General features: G+C 42.3%; 1 protein-coding gene across 1 annotated transcript in view; it reads right to left on the minus strand.

Annotated features, from left to right (window-relative positions):
• Window positions 1–1,449: 1,449 nt before the first annotated feature.
• Window positions 1,450–19,693, minus strand: part of asic4a (acid-sensing (proton-gated) ion channel family member 4a) — a 67,013-nt gene continuing 48,769 nt past the window's right edge. The window contains exons 2-10 of the mRNA XM_053440126.1: window positions 12,157–12,301; window positions 11,681–11,808; window positions 11,396–11,549; window positions 7,129–7,182; window positions 4,836–4,989; window positions 3,295–3,386; window positions 3,058–3,137; window positions 2,400–2,510; window positions 1,450–1,575 (exon numbers count right to left, since the gene is read on the minus strand). Coding sequence (XP_053296101.1) covers window positions 1,450–1,575; window positions 2,400–2,510; window positions 3,058–3,137; window positions 3,295–3,386; window positions 4,836–4,989; window positions 7,129–7,182; window positions 11,396–11,549; window positions 11,681–11,808; window positions 12,157–12,301 — 1,044 coding nt within the window. The remainder of the gene's footprint in view (window positions 1,576–2,399; window positions 2,511–3,057; window positions 3,138–3,294; window positions 3,387–4,835; window positions 4,990–7,128; window positions 7,183–11,395; window positions 11,550–11,680; window positions 11,809–12,156; window positions 12,302–19,693) is intronic.

Raw genomic sequence — 19,693 nt, forward strand, 5'->3', positions numbered from 1 at the left:
TACACAACACTCCTCTCTGCGGCTGTAGAACTAGATTTATTAGATTGAAACTGTTCGGCTGCAATAAAACTCTCTGAGCTTCCTTTCTATCTCTTCTGATTCTACCATCTCCTCCTTTCACGGCTCAGCTCGGCCGAGCGGCGTCCGTCCAATGTGCTCAGTCGTGTGTGCAAAATGTTAAAGTGCACATGCAGACAAAAACACACAGATGCCAGGTCGACACTGTAAAAAGCTGCTACTCTGTTATACAGGGGTTCTGGCCCACAGCTGAGGAAGATGACGTGGCAAAAAAATATATTTCTTATTGCTTCAGTCAGCTTAAAGTTATGATGCTAGCCAAAATGAGAAATTATTGGAATAAGTTAGAACGGAAACTATCACCCGTTCCTCGTCCGTGTGCAGCCGACTTGTATGTTAATATGTTCCGGTGACACATAAACAGAAGGTGAATAACAGACATGATCCGGCCAAAAAAATGCGTGGCACTCTGACATATCTGCAGATTTTATGTGTACAGAAATTGCTACAATCGTGATTCCTATTGTCGTACAAAAGTATTTTCCCTAAAATGTATAAATGACTAAAATTAAACTTACCTATGTCATATATCAACTGAATATAAACAACGACGATTCAAACAGAACTTTTAGAACTTTCTCATTTTAAAGTTGGACATTATGTACAAGTACAGTGCTACTGTCTAACACCTCAACCACAACCAGACAAAATGTATCATGTGGAAAGATGCTTCTAGCACGTTCTAGGCCGAGGTCATACATTTTTACCTAAATACCCCCCCCCCCCCCGTACTTTTGATGGATTTAACATGAAGAAGATTTGCTTACTCATGTATTCTCATCTCGTATACAATATAGAACATATAGATAATAGTTTCTCTTTAAATAATTACATAATTTATAATGTGAGATGAATTGGTATGATACAGTGTGTTTTATAATCCAAGAAAGAGGAGGATTAGTTTAAGAAGAGATGAAGGAGGGATTCAGATGGAAAAAAAGAGAGACGTTAGCTGAATAAATAAATCATATTTCCCTTTTTTTTTGATTATAAACTGGATCAAGGTGACATGCAGTCCTCCGCTTGTTCCATTGAAGTGATCATGTACCGAAAATTGGTCCTGAAATCCCAAATCGCCTGGACTTCTTACGTGAAGCAGGACAACGCTGAGAGGGGTCCCATCCAGAGAGGGAGACGGAGAGAGACGGAGAGAAAGAAAGAGAGGACAGAAAAAGAAGCTGTGTCCATTTTGTGCCTACATACTGCACATACAAGTGGTTTGTAAGCAGCACAGCTCGGCTGTCTGACTTTGGCTGTAGCTCTTCACTGGTGACAGCAAAGGAGGGGAGAAGACGCCGAGGCTCTGTGATGAATCTCACAGGCAGCTCATATCTTTTGTTGTCACCAGGACTGGGAACGATGGTTGTGGCTCTAGCAAGCGAAGTCCTCAAACACGCCGTGGTGTCCAGTGTGATGGTGGTGAGGGACGTGGTGATTGGGGAGAATCGTGTTGGCGTACGCCCCCTCAGGGTGAGTCCGAGTCACGTCATGAGGCTCCTGTTGGAGGGAGGTAGACAGTCGACTCTTAGACAAGAAATCCTTTTGTGTTTTAAAATAAACATTTGTCAACATTTTGGGACGTAGACTACTATTCTCTCTCTCTCTCTCTCTCTCTCTCTCTCTCTCTCTCTCTCTCTCTCTCTCTCTCTCTCTCTCTCTCTCTATGGGTGAGAGGGTTACACACACACACACATACACACACACATAAAAACACAAACACACACACACACACACACACACACACACACACATTACTGTATAATTTACATTAACAGAGAGGGTAATTCTGTCCTCTCTGAATCTTAACAGAATTCAATTGTCATTTTCATTGTTAACACATTTTTCAAATGATACAGGGTTCTCTCTGCTCGTACTCTGAGCTAATTGTGTGGCGACTACTAAACTGAACAGTGAAATTTGATCTGAGCCAAAGTCTTAAAGCTTAACTGAATCAGAACTGTAATAATTGAATGGTAATAAACAGATTGCCTTTTTAGTGCCTCTGGCGGACTCGATTAAAAAGGAAAAACCCTGTTTTGTTCCGTGGAGCTGTGGTTAGACGTGAGACATGAAATCTAATAATATGAAAAAAGCATCGCAGATAAAGTTGTGTTAGACAACTGCGAGCTCCAGGGGAGATTAATTAGGAGCATTACACTCTTCATTATTTCAGGAGTGGAAAAACATTAATTAGCTTTTCCCTGAATTCGTTTCTCCTCATCATTTTTTAATGCAGCCACAGCAGCTACAGTGACGCAGGGAAAGTCGAGGCATGAAAACAATGCGATCATTTGTTGTGGTACAATATGCACGTGCTGCACCTTCGCTTTCATTTCCTCCAGGCCCACTGTTGCTACTGTGCTGGTCGGTGGCTTGCTCTTCTTCTCCTCTTTCGGCGGCCGCAGCAGACGCCGTAGCCGCTGCTTCATCCCCTGGTTTCCCCCGGAGGACCAGCAGAGACAGGAGGGAGATAAGGGACGCAGCAGAGTTAGGAGTTTATTCACTATGAAGTCTGCATTAAAGTCACCCCCCACCACCACCACCACCACCACCATCACCACCACCACCTCTGACTGGGCTTTATTCATACATGTGAGGCAGTCAGCAGGCAGCCGGCTTTAAGAGGAATCAGCTGAGGCAGGAGTTAGTGGCATGTCCTCAACACACACCCGAGTGAGCGGATATTAGCTTCTCCTGCCTGAAACTTCTCACCTGTATAATAAGTGGTAACATTCTGAGGATTACACTGGAAACAACACTGACACACACACGAACATGCTCAGCCATTAACATTTACAAAAAAAAAAAAAAAGTCGATATTGAGGAAAACTTGAATAAATGACGGAGCACTAATGTGTTTTGTAAATAGCGACTGTTGCTTGGAACACGATGCAGGACAATAGCTGCTAATTATTATTAATCACCCGCTACTGTGGGTCTGAATTCATATTGTGACCGGCTGCCGTGTGGGGACAGTACCTCGTATATATAATCCAGGATTTCTAAGATTGTCAGGATGCTGGCGCCGATGAATAAGCCCATCTGGCCACCGATGTCACCTGGAAAGAAAGAGTACTTAAGGAAAAGCACAATGGACACATTGTTTTCCTGCTAATTGTGATGGAAAGTGAGTGCCGCTACTATAACAACAACACCTTTCACTCTGCACCAGCGAGTCTACATGATATTCAGGAAACTGTCGGACAGAAATCTTACCTAATAAACCTGCAACATCGTAGGCTTTCTTCTGCTCAATTGTTTCATAGTTCAGCGCTTCAAAGAAGATGTCCAAGACCAGGAAGTTGTCTCTGGAAAAACAAGTGGAGAGTGAATTGAGCAGAAAAAAAGAAAAACAGGGTGATTTTTATCATTTTCTACAAATCTAACACATCTTTGGGGAAAAAGAAATACCAAACCCAGTCATCTTTATGCTGGCTGTAAATTGCATTGATGGGATTGTGAGGCCGACAGCGCTTTGCTCAGACCTAACCAGCGACCGTGAGATAATGAGGTGTTTCAGGGTTTAAACTGAGACGAGCAGAAAGAAGCACTGACAGCGTGCACCGTCACTTCCCCCGACTCTGATCTCTTTGGATTTAGAAAGTCTGGCAAAATTAAGTGTGAGAAGCATCATCGGCTCTTTGGTTTAGGAGTCTTTGCGTTATAGCACGTACCCCCGATGATTAGGCACAGACAGGAATTAGAGTATAAGCACATTGTTAGTGCACTGAATTCATTGAACCAAAATATGAGCAAACGCTTCATGAGATGTATTGAAGAACAGACAAAAAGTTAAAGCCCTGCAAGTGTGTGTGTGTGTGTGTGGGGGGGGGTTATGATGTTCATTACACCTTAGAACCAAATAAATATTATCTTAGCTGCATTTCATAGCCGTCATTAGATGGTGTTCACTTGCTGGTGCAGAGTCGAGGGCAGATGCTCAATAAGCCCCACAAAATAAAGTGAGCAGACATAGTGTTACGATTATAACATCCTACTACTTTAAAAGAATAAACGTACATGCTAAACATTTTGATGATTGTGGTATGTAACATTTATAGTGGTTTGTCCCAAACCTGCACATCTGGGTGTACAGGGGTGAACAAAACTGAAAAGGTTCATCCTCTTCGGACTATTTTAGTATTCATTCAACAATTGGCATATGAAACCATGACTTTTTTTAAATATAATTTGTTTTCTGTGATATTGGAACTGGAAAGGTAGCAAGGTCACCTAAAACATTAAGAATCATTCGATGATAATTATGTTAACGTTGTGTTGGATTTATTTATCTATTTATCTATATTTTATGATAATGTACAAACACACACAGTTCTGAAGGCCATCAAATGCAGGAACTCTGTCCCAATGGTTGCATTAAATCACCTAGTTAAAATTAATTTTTGCAAATGTTGGAGAAAGTGCTAAAAACTCCTGGTTCTGTCCCTTTGTCCTTGGTCCATAACTACCCCCCCCCCCCCCCCCACCACCAAATTTATTGAAAATCAGACAAAAAGAGGAGAACATTTTTATTCACCATTTTAAGATTAAATAAAAAACAAGACCTGTGTATTCTGGTGTCTGACAATCAGCTTCCTATTACTGAACTAAACGTAAACGCTTGATGCTTGTGTGATTGTTTATATTTATGGTTATTTGTTTGTGATTACAGACTGGAGGTCATAGTTTATGACCCTTTTTATTGAACACCACTGCTCATAAGTGAGTTTGGTCATGTTGACGGTTCCCTGTCGTACCTGATGTAGTCCTCGGTCTTGTCGTATTTCCTGGAGAGATAGCGAGCCGAGCCCTTGCTGGGGATTTTAACCATGGAGAGCTCTTTACCGTAGCGGGTGAGATTACAGGGCGTCTCGCATGGACAGCTTTCCCCCGTGTTCTTCTGTTGCTGTGCTGCAGCACAATGGAAAAAGTGATTTTACAGATATTAAATGGGTCAGTTTCAGCGTGTGATATGTGGTGGTCACGAGAAACCTACAAAAGAGTCTAAAGAAAAACCAACCATCTTCAACAAAGAAAAACATGTGGAGAATGAGTGTCTGACAGGAGTAGGAAGGTTTATAGTTCCCTGGGGGCAGCAGAACAAGCTGTAAACTCTGTGCATATTATCTCAGTTTTTATGGTTGTTAGTAAATGGTCGTCTAAGAATTACCATGACAACAGTACGTAGGGTGTATATTATGTTATAGTACAAATAAGTACAGTACAGTTTGAATTCTTTTTTATGAAGGATAAAATGAAGAGAGTATGTTCAGTAAGAGAAGCAGATTTTGTGTCAGCCCTATGCATCAATAAAGATTCAGTGTATAGGATGTAGTGACATCTTGTGGTCAGGTTGCAGATTGCAACTGACAAGTGACTGATCCAGTTGGTTAAAAGAAAGTTGCAGGATTCGTTTTCAAGTTATTGAGAAGAAGACACTGAATAATGCTGCAGGAAAAACAGCTTAGAAAACACAACTAGTCATTTTTTGTGTCCGGCATCACTGCTGAATTGTATATTGAAGAAAGGTGCCACTGTAACGGTAGCACCACTGTGTGTATGCTTGTTAGTTTGCAAAACTCCTTCAGGCATTTGGTGAGTTTTCAGGAGCTTCCAGCCATCGCATCAGAGAGATTAGCACAATATATGCGCTCAATTATTTTGCATGGCCCTCGAAGGACGTTAGAAGGATGCTGGAGAATCCTCAGGGGTTATTCAGGTATCACAGAAAAGCCAAAGGCCTCAATAGAGCCAATGGTTGGTTTGTACACTATTCTGGTGTAGAAAGAAGAGAGGAGCTCATTCAACTGTAACAAAATTACAATCATTCTTTATGGTGCTGATTACACACAAATAACATAGTAATCATGAGTGTTATTTTCCATTTCTGCCAATAGATCCACTTAAATCCCACTCACGACCTTTAAATGTAATTCCATGGCCAGGAAATGACTAACAGTGAAGGGTATTGATAATTGTGATGTAACAAATTAATCATAGTTCATAAAGAATGAATTAGTTTACAAAATCATTTCATGGACAATATGTTTCACAAAATGTCAGGTAATGTCAGACTTTATTGGGCGGTGACTATAGTAACAGTAATTTAATTACAGCATTTGCTCCGAGAATAAACAATGAAGGGCAGTAAAGTGAGGCCGAGGGCTCGGGGAACTTAGCTTTCAACCAATTACCATGCAGACATGAACTACTTACAGAGTAGGAAATTCATTCATAATCCAAATTCTAAAGCAACACTATGCACACAGGAGGGTAACATTTTTTTTTTTTATATATCTCTTTTCAAATTCTCAATGCATTCAGCCCAAACAACAAACAGGCAGTGTAAGCAAGTAATTGTAATTTGATGATTTATGTATTTTATAACTCGAACAATAAGATAACTTGTACGCATGGTGGCACCTATTCTCCGTCTGATGTAAGAAGAATATAAATATATGAATGATATTTTAATCTATTACCTTTCAATGAGGGGGAATTTATCCACATTATTTGATTCAGTAATGTGACCCACATGAATACGAGCCACTCTTTGTTGTAAGATATATCTAAGATTTCACTCAGACATATTTTAAATGGGGTTTGAATTCAGCAAAGAGCGGCGTAATTAAATTTCTGGATTATTTGGCCGAGAGATGATAATTGTACTTATATGTCTGCCATCCCCATAAAAATGTCCCTTTTTTACTGCGACTGTAATGCCTTTGAAACTAAGACCCCTTGGATCATTCAGCATGTGGTGGAGCGGAGTGGGGCTGGAGTCAAAGGGCTGAGGGTGGAGGGGGAGGGAGCAGATCTGCAGCGATGGAGCGTCGGTTAATTATGAACAGTTCAACAATGGTGGCGGCACAGCCATCACGCACGGAAGTGACTAAATGACACTGAGGAAAAGTCATTTGAAAATATCTCGTCTACCTGCAGGTATTTGTATGACAGAAGAAAAAAAAAATCCTTATCATATTTACTGATTGTGTTTCCATTTCCTATCTATTGTAATGAGAAAAGAAATGAAGGGAGATTGTTTCTTACCGAGTGCTTTGTCAACACAGTAGATTTTACTGGGCGGGCAGATATCTGCGGTTCCTGGGGAGAAAATGAACAGAAAATGAGTCTGATCAATCAGAAACAAAATGATCAGTGACCCGTGTCTGCTGCGATGAGGAGCCGTGGCTGTGAACAACATTCCGCGGCTTATCATTCATCTCCAAATGATGGCAGACACACGCCGAGGACGGCCTCCATTCAGAGAGACTGGACCATCTCGGACGTCTGTCCTTGATTGCACTGAGAAATGGAGCATGGTGGCTCCACCTGCGAGGCATATTTAGAAGGTCTTTAAAATCCAATCAATGAGTCACTTTATTGCAGACACACATATTGGACTCACCATTAATGACAGGTATTCATCAGAAGCACTATTAATTGGCAGAGGTGTGTTTGTCTGTGTGTGAAATGTCCGTGAGTTAATGTTTTGTGGACGACTCCGTCCCCGTTACTAAGAAATGTTAATTATTACTCAGAAAAATAATATCTCACGAGTCTTTCAGGCACTTAACACTCATTTAGTCTTTCTCTATAATTTTTATGGTTAGACATTTTCTTAAAAAGTAAAAATGCATTGCTTTAAAGCTAAATAAATGATCGTGAAACTTTACTGATTGAACAAAAAAGAAGAAGAGATATTTCTTTTATATTTTGAGTGTGGAGGCAGAAGCAGCGGAGTGTCTGTGTATGCTGTCTACATATCAAGAGCAAGAACAACTTAATAGTGTTTTTTTGGGTGGTCATCCAAATATAGAAATAGGGTAAAACACTAAAATATTTATCTTGAACTGAAAAATCGGGGGAAACACAGTTTTGCTTCTATGCCTCAAAGTGCAGGAGTTATGTGCGAAAGCATCAAATGTTTTTATATTTTATTATCGGCCACATGCTGGTGAACCCCACTTCCAACTGTGAAGGCTTGCTCCTTGGTCTGAACTTACATTTTAGTAATTTGTGATCATGTGATACCCAGTTAACAAACATGTTTGTACACATGTCTCTGAAAACATAATCTTCAAGATGGAGGTAATAACAAACGAATGAAGGAAAGAAGAGAATGGCACCAAGTAGAGCATACAATGTTAAAAACCCTAATAAAAAAGTGATCCGCCCCTTTGTTTGTATAATATGATATGATATAAATATACGTGAAAGTTGTTTTGCATAAACCTTAAATAAATAAATTATTAAACAAATCCATCAACCAGTAAGTTAACCTTTTAGGGGTATTTTTTTGTGTAGTAGAGGATGTTGCACCACATTAAGCCCTATAATGCACATTATGATTTGTGAATATGGGCTATACAAATTTAATTAGATCGATTGGATTTGTTGATAATCCAGTTGACAAAAAATAAACCAGCCAGCAAACGGGCAGGGATGAAAACATAACCTCCTTGGCGAAGGAAACTGTGATCTGTGAACAACAGAACTTGGTTCAGTTGTTTACATGGCAAGAAAACAAACACACAACAAAGCTATGAAAAGAAACCGACAGAAGTCAAACAAGCTGAAAAACGAGAAGCAGCCGACTGTGCGGTTTCATGCTCATGCACGTTAATGAGAATCTGCTGCCATGTCGAGTCGACTGTAAACAGCTGCTGGATTGTGTAAGTGAGTGCGATACAGAAACGGAGAAACGAATTACAAACATTTGAGCTGTCTTCGCAAAAACAAACGTTATTAATGTGTAAATCTGAGTAACACAAATCTGTAGCAGCGATCTAACACGGCTCCACCGAGGTGAAGAAGATCTGTACGGTGAATTGTAAAAGGCTTTTGTCTCTTTTGATTTTCCATCGACACCGTGTTGTCACATCGAGGCTGTAAAAAGCTTTTTCAATTCTCGGTTCGGCCTCGTGCTCCCTGGGCGAGCTTTAGAAGCAATCGCTCCCTGGAACCCACTGAAGGAATTTCAGTGCACTTAATATGCAACAGTAAATTATATCCACTGCTGATAATTGCAGTCAACGATTGCGAGCGACCGAAGGCCTCTGCTAAAGCTACAATGGGCAAATGGCCTGGAAAAGCTTCAGTGTTTAATATATCTGATATAATAAATATCTAATCTGATGTAATACATCATCATGGGAGGTAGAGTGGTTCTGCCGCCCCATAAACACCTCTGCTCTGGGAACATTCCTCACTATCTGTTCATTCCAAAGTTTCCCCCTTTAGTGCCCTTGTCTCATACGTTTGAATAATTATTGCAATGAAGAATATTTTTTGAAAGAGGTGCACTTCTCCCCACACAGCTAATTGATGAAACAGGAGTTTTTACTGGCTTGGATCCAATGTATAATGTTGGGAAGCTGGGTTTGCATGAATGTGAGACACATCAGAGGATACATTAAGTTAAGTTAAACTTTACTGATCACATGCCAGGAAATGACTAATTACTGCAGCTGAATGAGGTAGACAAGAGAACACGTGAAAGTATAAAATAGAATAAAATAGGCAACAAAAAAGAACACACACACACACACATACACACAAACACATATATATATACGGTAATGCTTTGCAAAGAGATTTTCCTTTGTTAAAACTCTACAATATCAAAACCACCTTAGAGCAAACAGTTGACACTGTGTTCTCAATATATCTACTTATTTCTAGCTGTGCTAAATAGAGCCGCAAATGTCCGGTGCACTGTGTAAATATGGAAATGGGGGCGAGTCATGCGTTCATTGTGGGTTTCATGCCTTCACTTCAAATGCAGCGTCTCTAAACATGGCGACTCGTTAGACACGTCAGTCAAACAGTGTGAATTCAGTGATTCAACTTTCTGACTTCATGTACTCTATGATGACACACCGTGTCCAGACATCTAACTTTGTGTTTTACCAGACTCACTTTACAACGAGCGGAACAGAGACAACGGCAGTTGGCTTTCTACGATGCCAATAATCATGATTCAATACATGGTTGTATCATATTTCAGTAACATACACATAGTTATATATATAAATGTTTTTCATGTTAACGTAAAAATATTGCGTTAAAATTGTCTGCATTTATTTCAGTCTGTGTTGAAGTGATAGAGGATCCACTCACCCATTCATGCAGTTATATTTTAATATCAAATACTGTCACTGATTCCTTCTACTAAACTGGGCCAATTTATGTTTCCATTTCCCTAAAGATGAAATCAAACCTGATTATTTAAACATAGATTAGACTCTGATTTGCTTTCTGCCACATGAATACCACCACAGAGTAATTCACAAAAAGCTGAGATAAATAAGCCAAAAAATAACTAACTAAACCACCTAATTTTGATTTGATTTTGATGAGTCGCTGGCAGCAGAGCTGAGGAACATCCCACTGCAGATATCAAGCATCGGGGTCGGCCATGTGGCAGCACAAATTATATCTGTGTAGGAATGTTTGCAAGTGGGCCAAATATGATGACCCACAGCTCAGTGGGTCATATCATGCAAATAGTGGGACGGCTGCTTTTTAAATCACACAAGACCACTCACTGTTAAAACAGGGAAAACCAAGAAATCACGGACTAATGGAGAATTTGTTAAATCTCCAAATATAAGATTTTTAACTGTGAAAAGGCTATTTCATGACCTTAAGGTTGCCACAGGATGCGTGTTCCTACGTTTAGTATTACATCCACCAAGTTTTATCTGCGTGTGTTTGTTTGCAAGATGATGCAGAAACTACTCCAAACTTGTGAGGGTCGGGCCACGACCCTATATTCAGTTTGAGTGGATGCAAGAATTTATTTTCACATCATTAAACGTTCATTAACATTTTTTTGTTGATTTTTCCCAGAGAATAATTCATGGATCTTGAATGTGGTGCAGATCCCCAAATGAAATATATCTGGATGTAGTGAATTTAAATGTGGTTAAAATAAGGGGACTGCTGGGCCTTGGGGAGATATGCACTCTCTGAATGTCATTCTTTATTCTTTATTAGCAGGTTTACGCAATAATTACTCAACCGTTTTCCATCGAACTTGGTACCGGGACGGAGCACAGGCCTGACAAGAAATCATTACATTTGGGTATGAATGCATAATTAGAGACAAACTCAGAATCGTGTGACGGATTTTTCGGCCGGGTGGAGATATGTTCTCTCCTTGGTACCTCCCTGTTTTTCCAGTTGTTACAGTAACAAGACCTAATATGAGCGCATGAATACAACTAATACTAGTACTACATGATTATATATTAAATTGAGTGCATTTACAATTTATGTGCACAAATTCAAATCTTGTAGGGGATGATCTTACCAGGCATGTGCACCATTCTGCAGTTGCAAACTCGCAGGACCTCGTTGGTCTCGCAGAGCAGGCGACAGGCGCTGATGCTGTACGTGTCGTATCCTGGGAACTTCTCCTTGCTGGTGGAGCGGCAGTTCCCCCAGGGCTGGGGCAGGTAGGTCAGCTAAGCACACAGAGATTTATTAGACCCCAGCATCAACCATCAGGGGTGAACGGTCTCAGGAAGAGCAGTAATCTGCTGGTGGGGGGAAGGGAGATGGGGAGGCAGGTGTGCGTCTGATGAAGAAGACCTACCCTCTGCTCCTGACATGAAACAAAGGTCTGGAAGCCCGGAGAGACGCCGAAGCCCAGCTGGTGGATGTAGGGAGGCTCGTCTTGACTGTGGATCTGAACTCGTATGCCGGCCTCCAGGGACGTCTCATCTTCGGGATGAAACAAGAGCACAGAGCGTTGCAAAGGGGAGAGTACAAGGGAATTTCAGATTGCTGCCTCATCTGACAGCCTGGACTTAGTTTGATGTTAACTGCGAACCATATTTCAGTCAGGTTTGAAAAATAAGTCAGCAGGGAATAATTTTATGTGACAAGCAGTGTCTGCGGCGGTATATTGTGTTCAGGAATTTCCTTTTACGAATCACAATTTCCAGGTGTCAGGGAGGCAATCAAAAACTGCATTATTTACAGTGCATGTCCCAGAGAAATAGCCCAGTGGAGGTATCTCTGCAGTAGCGTAGGATAGGATTACAATGGACAAATAGTTTTGAGGCTTACTTGTCTCTCTCCAGATGGGCAGATACTCATCCTGCTGTATATCCAGCATGATCTCCAGACCATTTCCCATTCCGCCCTGCTTGGTTTTCCTGGATGTGCTTTTGTTGCCATTAAAAGTGTAGCATTTCCCATATCTGGTGTAAACCTGAAAGAGTAGAGATTCAAATCAGGACAATCACCATAAACATGACAAAGTCCACTTGCTGGACGACACAGGCTTGTGCTGGCCGTGCATTGAAATGAAGGCAGAGATATGGAACACAAAAAAAACAAGACAAATAAACAAACCGAGCCTGTGCTAGTTGCGGAACATTATTCCCACAACACCTCCGGATGCCGTCTGCTCGGCTCAGTCCCCTCACGGACTTTGATAAGCTGCATTTGAATGATTTCCCAGCGTCCACCGCATGAACCCTGAACAATGCTGTTCAATAGTACCACCGAGACGCTGGGATATCAAATAGCACAAGAGAGTCTTTAATCTTCCTTCAAAAGAAAACAAAAGAAAACAAAAGACAATAAGAGAGAGAGGCTTTTTAAATGAGTTATCACATTACCACCTATCGGAGGAGCCGTCTCTGCGGGTGACACATCATCTCTTTGTTTACGTCTCTCTTCTAAACCTCTGCACTGCAGAAAATATCCATCTCACAAGTCGTTTATCTGTTTCCTCCTCTGTGTTTTAAAGGCATAACCCAGGATCCACAAGGTAATTGAAGTCTTTACAACAAAATAAACCCCACAATTCTACTGATGTCAGTTACCTCCTCAGAGTAGGTTATGTTTCTACCCCTGCCCTTTGGCCTGTTTATTTGTTTATTTGTTAGTTGGCAGGATTATGCAAAAACTAATGAAGGGATTTCCACAAAACTTGTGGAAGGATGGGACATAGGCCAAGAAAGAACCAATTAAATGTTGGCACAGATCTGGACAAAGAGGCAAATACAGGAACTGCTTTAATAACTTTCTTTAACATTGCGAGAAAGGGATTTGTTTTTGACATTGTCACCAATTTCTAAGGGAAAAAACAGATCTTGCCAAAAAAAGGACCTGATATCTATCTGTTTGTTACTTTATATTTACATTGGGAGCGGGTCCTCTCTACAGAGGCCGCCATGTTTTTTAAGCAGCCCAGACTGGAAGGTTCTCTTTCGTGTTTGGAAGTGGAGGGTGAGGTGAGGGGTATTCAGCTGCAACATGCAACCTCACCACTAGATGTCACTAAATTCTACACACTGCACCTTTAAGATTGGATTTCCCACCATGTCAGCATTTCAAATGTATCTTCTTAAAGATAGTTGCAGTGAGCAGCATGTTGAGCTAAATAGCTTAGCGCCCACATTATATGCTAATGTAATGTTACTGCCAAGGACCAAACTTAACCACATTAGCTTGTGGGGTAACAGATACAGCGTTTAGGCTGTTTACAAAACAGCAACCTCCATCCAAGTCCAAGTCTTTTGCCAAACAGATCCCCTGAACAACTACTGTGTACCTGCAGGAAAAAACGTCCAGACATCAAATAAAAGAGGGAGAAATGACAGTGAAACAACAATGAAGCTGAGTAGACGGCAGATGTATCATTAAAGAGCCACAGTGACAGTCCCAGCTTCTCCACAACACTGACGTCCGTCTGTGTTCAGTCATTGATATCAGCTTGATCCACCTAATGAGCACTGTGATGTCTAAATAAGGGACACTGGTGGAACAACACACGCTCTCATTTACAGACAACGGGGTGTATTCGCATCTGAGGCCGCTGAACAACAAATCAAAGCGGCGGCTGTGGGTTTCATTCGAGTAATTCCCTGGATCACAGTGAGTGATTTAGCATTGTCCACAACAGTGATTAGAGCAAGAAATGACCAGCATTTACAAAAGCTGCTGTTTAAACAGGCGGCTGCATTCAACGTAATAACAGACGTCAGCGCCTTTGATCTGGGGTCGCGTTTTTGAACGCATTATATACAGTAACCTTCAAAGTGCGGAGGATTCAGAGAAGCAGCCGATACAATTAGAGATCTGCGTGCTACAAAGGGGGCTTCGTGTTGAAAATTTGTTCAGTTTGTTCTGATTGTTGTTTTTTTAGGTAAATGGCAGCATCTTTCCAGCCTGCGTAGTTAGACAATTATAGATAGAGTGCAGAGGGGAGTGGGTGGGGGGGGGGGCTGGGGGGGATGACTTTTGACTGACATGTGCTATTAGGTTGAAATGGTTTAATCTCTATTTGGCTGGTGCGGAGCAGTTGAGAAGGTAAGCTGCACTTATCATTGATCCTCCCCTCCCTGTTCATTGACACACTTAAGCCTCGGCAGGCCGACTTTATCTGATGGAGCAGGCAACAGAGGCAAAAGAGGATTTCACTTTAGAAACGCTCAAAACACCTCGACCAAGTGCACGGGTTCTACGCTCTGAAACTTTGGGGGCTCTGGAGGACGTTGGCAACTCTCACAAATAATGTCCCCGGAGAGCTCCGGGAAGTTTTCCCATCATCTCACGCAGGAAATGCCTGTTGGCAGAGCCTCCCCTGGTTTATTTCTCAGCTTCCACACGCACTCTCACTTCCTGCATCTGCAAAGTGATTGATGGAGCATTTCTTCTTTTGTTACATCTTGCACCGAGTTTAGCGAAGGTAACGGGACTGACTCTGGAAATTCCCAAGTGGGGACTTGGCACCGCTGTTGACAAGCTGAGACGCAGCAGCGTGGTAGTTACCAACCAAATGAGAGGAGGTATTGTACCCCTCCGAGTATTTAAAGCTGCACACAAGTGCTTATTATTGTGGCACTTAATACAGCATTGTTGGCTTTGTTGTCATATTGAACTCGACAATGTGTGACACAACGTGTGAGAGATTTTCAGACGGTAATGAAAAAGCGATCAAAACATGTGCTCCAGTTCGGCAAGATTATGCCAGAGCACAAACACTTTACCTGAACTGAAACCCTCTCATTTACTGCAGCTGATAACACACAGAGCACAGTAATACACAGTACGTTCGAGAATATGACATTTTTTATTTCTGTTTATTACTAGTTTCAAGTCAAGGCTAAATGTCGAACTGGGACTTTAGCCTTCCTGAGGTTTGGAAACTCCCCCCGGGGTTTCCAAACCTCAGGAATAATGCCCACTATGCATCAATTAGCCTAATTGATTATCAATGTTGATGATCAATTATGTTTAATGGGGCAATAGTGTAACTATTATACAATAGGCCTTAGAGCTATGATCATCATAGAGTGTGTGTTAATATGTGCATGAATATGAATCATAGTGTAAAGCTCTTTGAGCGGCAGTTAAACACAAGATAAGCGCTGTAGAAATTCAATCCTTTAACCATTTATACAAAAAAATATATGATTATTAACACTGAAGCTTTTCGACTGTGACATATTGAAAAGTTTTCTTTGTAACAGGACCATTGTTTGAACCATTTCGTTACCCTGAGCCATCAAACCCCCCCGAACCCCCAGCGTATGCTACCTGACCCAATTAGTGACTAGAGCTGGTGACCACTGAGGAGCAAGTGTCCAGACAATGTGCTCGTGTCAGGTTCAGGTCAGTCTCACAGAGGAGCCCCGTGTTGCTGATGCAGCTGCAGAGAGGAACAATATATCAGAATAAGATAAGCGGTTAGTTTCTCGCTGTCTGGATAAAGTGTAATGAGGCCGCCATGTGCAGTCTGCTGTGTGCACTGTACACTACGGGCACTTGACAGGATGATGGCGTTCATTTAGTCTCACAATATGCACACGCACAGAAACCACAACCGCACGAGGGCAAAACTATTACTCACCAAGGAGCATTTCTACTCTGCAAGCGACAGAAGTTTACAATTGCTGGAAAAAAGGGGAAGAAGGTTAGATGATCAGAGTTTGGGGCCCGGTGGCACGTAAATATTTCAGAGGCAAACCGCCGCCTTCCGTTCAATCTGTGAGAGCGAGGAGGAGTGCAACACATTCGCTTTCTGTGGCGAGGCGAATCGCAGCGAGGCTTCACGTGGTGTTCGACCCCTGGTGAACTTTGACACGCGATGTGCGATTCACATTCTTGTTTGTGTGACTGGGCCCTTAGCGTGGAAACTGGAAGGGTTAACGTGACCGATCGAAGGAGGGGAGCATCAGCCACTGTCCCTGGCTCCAAAGTCTCAAAGTTTAACTTGACAAGCGAGTGACTCTCTGGGAAGTTTCGAAGGAGACGTTTTCCCTTGTTAGTATCGTTTTGCGCTGACGATTGTTCGAGAATAAATAAATTGCACCATGCAGGATTTACGCAAGACCAAAAGGGGGAAGAACCGGGGTCTCTATTTTATTCCCGGTGCGGCTGCTACTTCTGTCTGCTCCTTACATTTAACATTTGATCTACTGAATCTGTCTTGGAAGATGGTTCCTCTCCTTTAGGTTTTTGTTCTCGTAGAACCTTAACATTTTTTTGTTGAATATGTTTGCCCATTTAAATCAAGAGTCGAAGAATAGAGGTTGTCTTCTGTTCACACTGTGACTAATCTGTGACTCCGGGCGACATAAAACCAGTTTGCTCATCTCGACTCGATTCTCCAGTGAGAGTATAAAAGATGAAACCCTTATCTACGGCGGCATCATGGAAATATAGTTGACTGCATGTCATTTTGCAGCTATTGAATCTTACAATTCAAAACTTAATTATCTTAAATGTCACCTAATTATTCTATGTCTGTCTTTCTAAAGGGCCTCTCCTCATTCTTTGTCTCCCCATGCTAAACGCATTAAGAAACCAACACCTTACCATGTAATACATAAGCCCTGGTGAGGTGAACTCTTTATGACTGTGACCTTACAGTCCCTCGGCACTTTTCCCTTTCAATAACGTGCAGGAATCACTTGAGTGCCTCTCCGGAGGACATCCATTTCCAGACAGCCCGCATGTCATCGGAGCCTCTCAGAGGAGGACGACGGAGGATTTGAATTCATTTGCGGAGGTTGGTAGAATTTAGCGGAGCGCTGATTGGCAGTTGAGAACCATTAAGGCCGGCTCACGCAGGTTTAGGGGTGAGACTGAGCGTTCCTTGATTTAATGGCTTCATTTACACCCAACCCCCCTGAATCTGAATATTTACATATTCAGATTTCTGGATGTTTTCTAAGGACCAGGGATTTGTGACACGAGGCTGCCAGTCAGAGAAATAATCCCTCAGTCACCCGTTATTCATTTTGTCTACTTCCTGAACATTGAAAAAGATGGAGACTGTATAGTAATGTGTTTTCTTGTTTTCGGGAAAAAGTGCACCACCTACTTATGGCACATACACAGGAGAGTGCATTTACCATCATTAGGTTTCAACACAAGCCGTGAGCATGAGGGAGAATGAGAGAAAACATTCCTTTCTTCTCCGCCACAAAGGCACATTCACACTGCAGCTAAGAGGATCCTCCTTCACAGTTTTCTTCCCTCACACATGTGCCGATGTTTTCAAACGGTCAAATAGCAAAGAGCAACATGGAGCCTGATCCCATCTGTTCTTAATCTGCACTGTACGGACAGGTGACTGTATTTTGAAGCTGAAATGTCCTTGACGAACAACCAGACAAATGAGTAAATCAGCGACGGCACAACAGTATATAAATCTCACATAATGCATCTGGGGACACTGTCATCATTTCTATGGCCGACCTGCACTGGAGGACAAGACACAGACATAACGGTGAAAGGAGAGCCACATGGAGGACTTGAGAAGGACTCGAGGAGACACCTCGGCTCAGTCATAACCGTTGCTGCCGACGGGCATTAGAAGGTAAACACAGATATGATGTGATGTCTTTGTCTTCGGTTCCCTATCAGCAGAGAAGAACAAGAATGTGACAAAGGAGAAAAATAAAGTTATCTGCTTTTAGCCACGCGTTGAATTCTAGATTCTCTCCTGACATTCTCTGGAGGGGCTCGATGTGAGAACACAAACCTCCAAGTCAGAGGCTCTGAACATTATCAGGAGTTTCTCTGGCCAGCGCCGTAGTAGAAACTCTGCATGACGTCCAAACGAGCACCTGCGAGAACACAGCAGGAAATCCTGGTGTTGATTTGCTGTAAACAAAATCACGTGATCTTCACCGTGGAATTGATGCGTTACTTTCTGCCTGCACACAGTGAACCCCCCCCCCCCCCCGACACCTAAAAGCCTGCAGATGTCTGACCTGAGAATCTCCACGATTCTCCGGGGCTGTGAAAACAGCTTAAGATAGAATGTTATATTATAATATTGTGCCACTGCATTGTATATGAGACGTGTGATACCTCCCTGTGTTTCCCCCTAAAAAAAAAACTCCATAAAAACCCATCTCTCTTAAAAAAAACATCAGGAATCCTCAGACGTCAGGCACAAGGCTAAACGCGAGGTCGCAGATGTTCCGTGCATTGTTCCGCTCGAGACAAGAAGAATGACGGCGATGTGTTAACTCTGTGTCGTGTCTGAGAAACTGAGGAGTGATAGGAAGTCATCGCTAAATCTTTCATCTTCTCGTGCATCACAGTTAAGCTGCATAATTCATAAATAATCCTCGATCAAATGTCAAGCAGATTACTTTCATCGTCGGTCAGCACTTTGAAATCTCTGCATACAGACAGCGGGGAGTAAATACAAATCTGACCAGCAGCCTAACCTACCCCCCCCCCCCCCCCCCACCCCCTCTTCTCCCTTTAGATATAATGAGCCAATAACAGTCTGACTAAACAGAGGAGGACCCCGAACACGCAGACTGGAATGTGAGCCACACAAGTTTTGCACCATTAACCCAGCCGTCTCAATGTCGGGGCCATGAAGAAACGTGGCGGCGGCGGGGGACACGTACTCTGGAGTGCCATTCAACACATTACAGTTATTGTATATGAATTCCAGTCTTCATTACACAACCGAGTGGTGCGATCTCCACGTTAGTTTATTACAGTCATTCAAGTGAGGTAAATACTGTGTAATCAGCGGGGGTGTCATCACGGTTTGTCTCGCTCTCGCTGCCGGCTGGAATAACATGTTTAACAAATAAGGGGTGATTTCCTCGAACAGTCATACGACGTGTTAATGAATGCCGGGTGAGTAATGAGCGCTCCCCGCAGACGCTCTGATTAATAATAAGAAAAAGTATAACCTATTCATTTTACCTCCCCGTTTTCCGGATTAAAGTCTGAGGTGGGTTTTATTGTCCTGACCGTCGTAAGTGGTTTATGTTTTTATGCTCGCCCTATATTCCGCTAAATGCCGTACAGTAAAACGTTGATCTGGGATGTAAACCTGCAGGGCACGTTTCAGTCATTAGTGTAGGAGTTCTGACTCATCTCCCCCCCCCCGCTGCCCTCTTTCCGGTTTCCTGCAACGGAGCATCGGAAATAAGTGGAGCACCAAAGTCAGAACAGTGCACTCAGCAAACCTCTATCTCTTCAAATGTTAGTATCCCCCCCCCCCCCCCTTTTTTTTCTCTCCTCCTCTCATGCTGCTATTCCCCGCGTATCCGAGCATACTCAGCTAATGGAGCAGTGAGAGATGCTCTTAAAAAAATAAAAAAAGAAGGAA

Source organism: Pleuronectes platessa, chromosome 14 (assembly GCF_947347685.1).
Source record: "Pleuronectes platessa chromosome 14, fPlePla1.1, whole genome shotgun sequence".
Lineage (NCBI taxonomy): Eukaryota > Metazoa > Chordata > Actinopteri > Pleuronectiformes > Pleuronectidae > Pleuronectes > Pleuronectes platessa.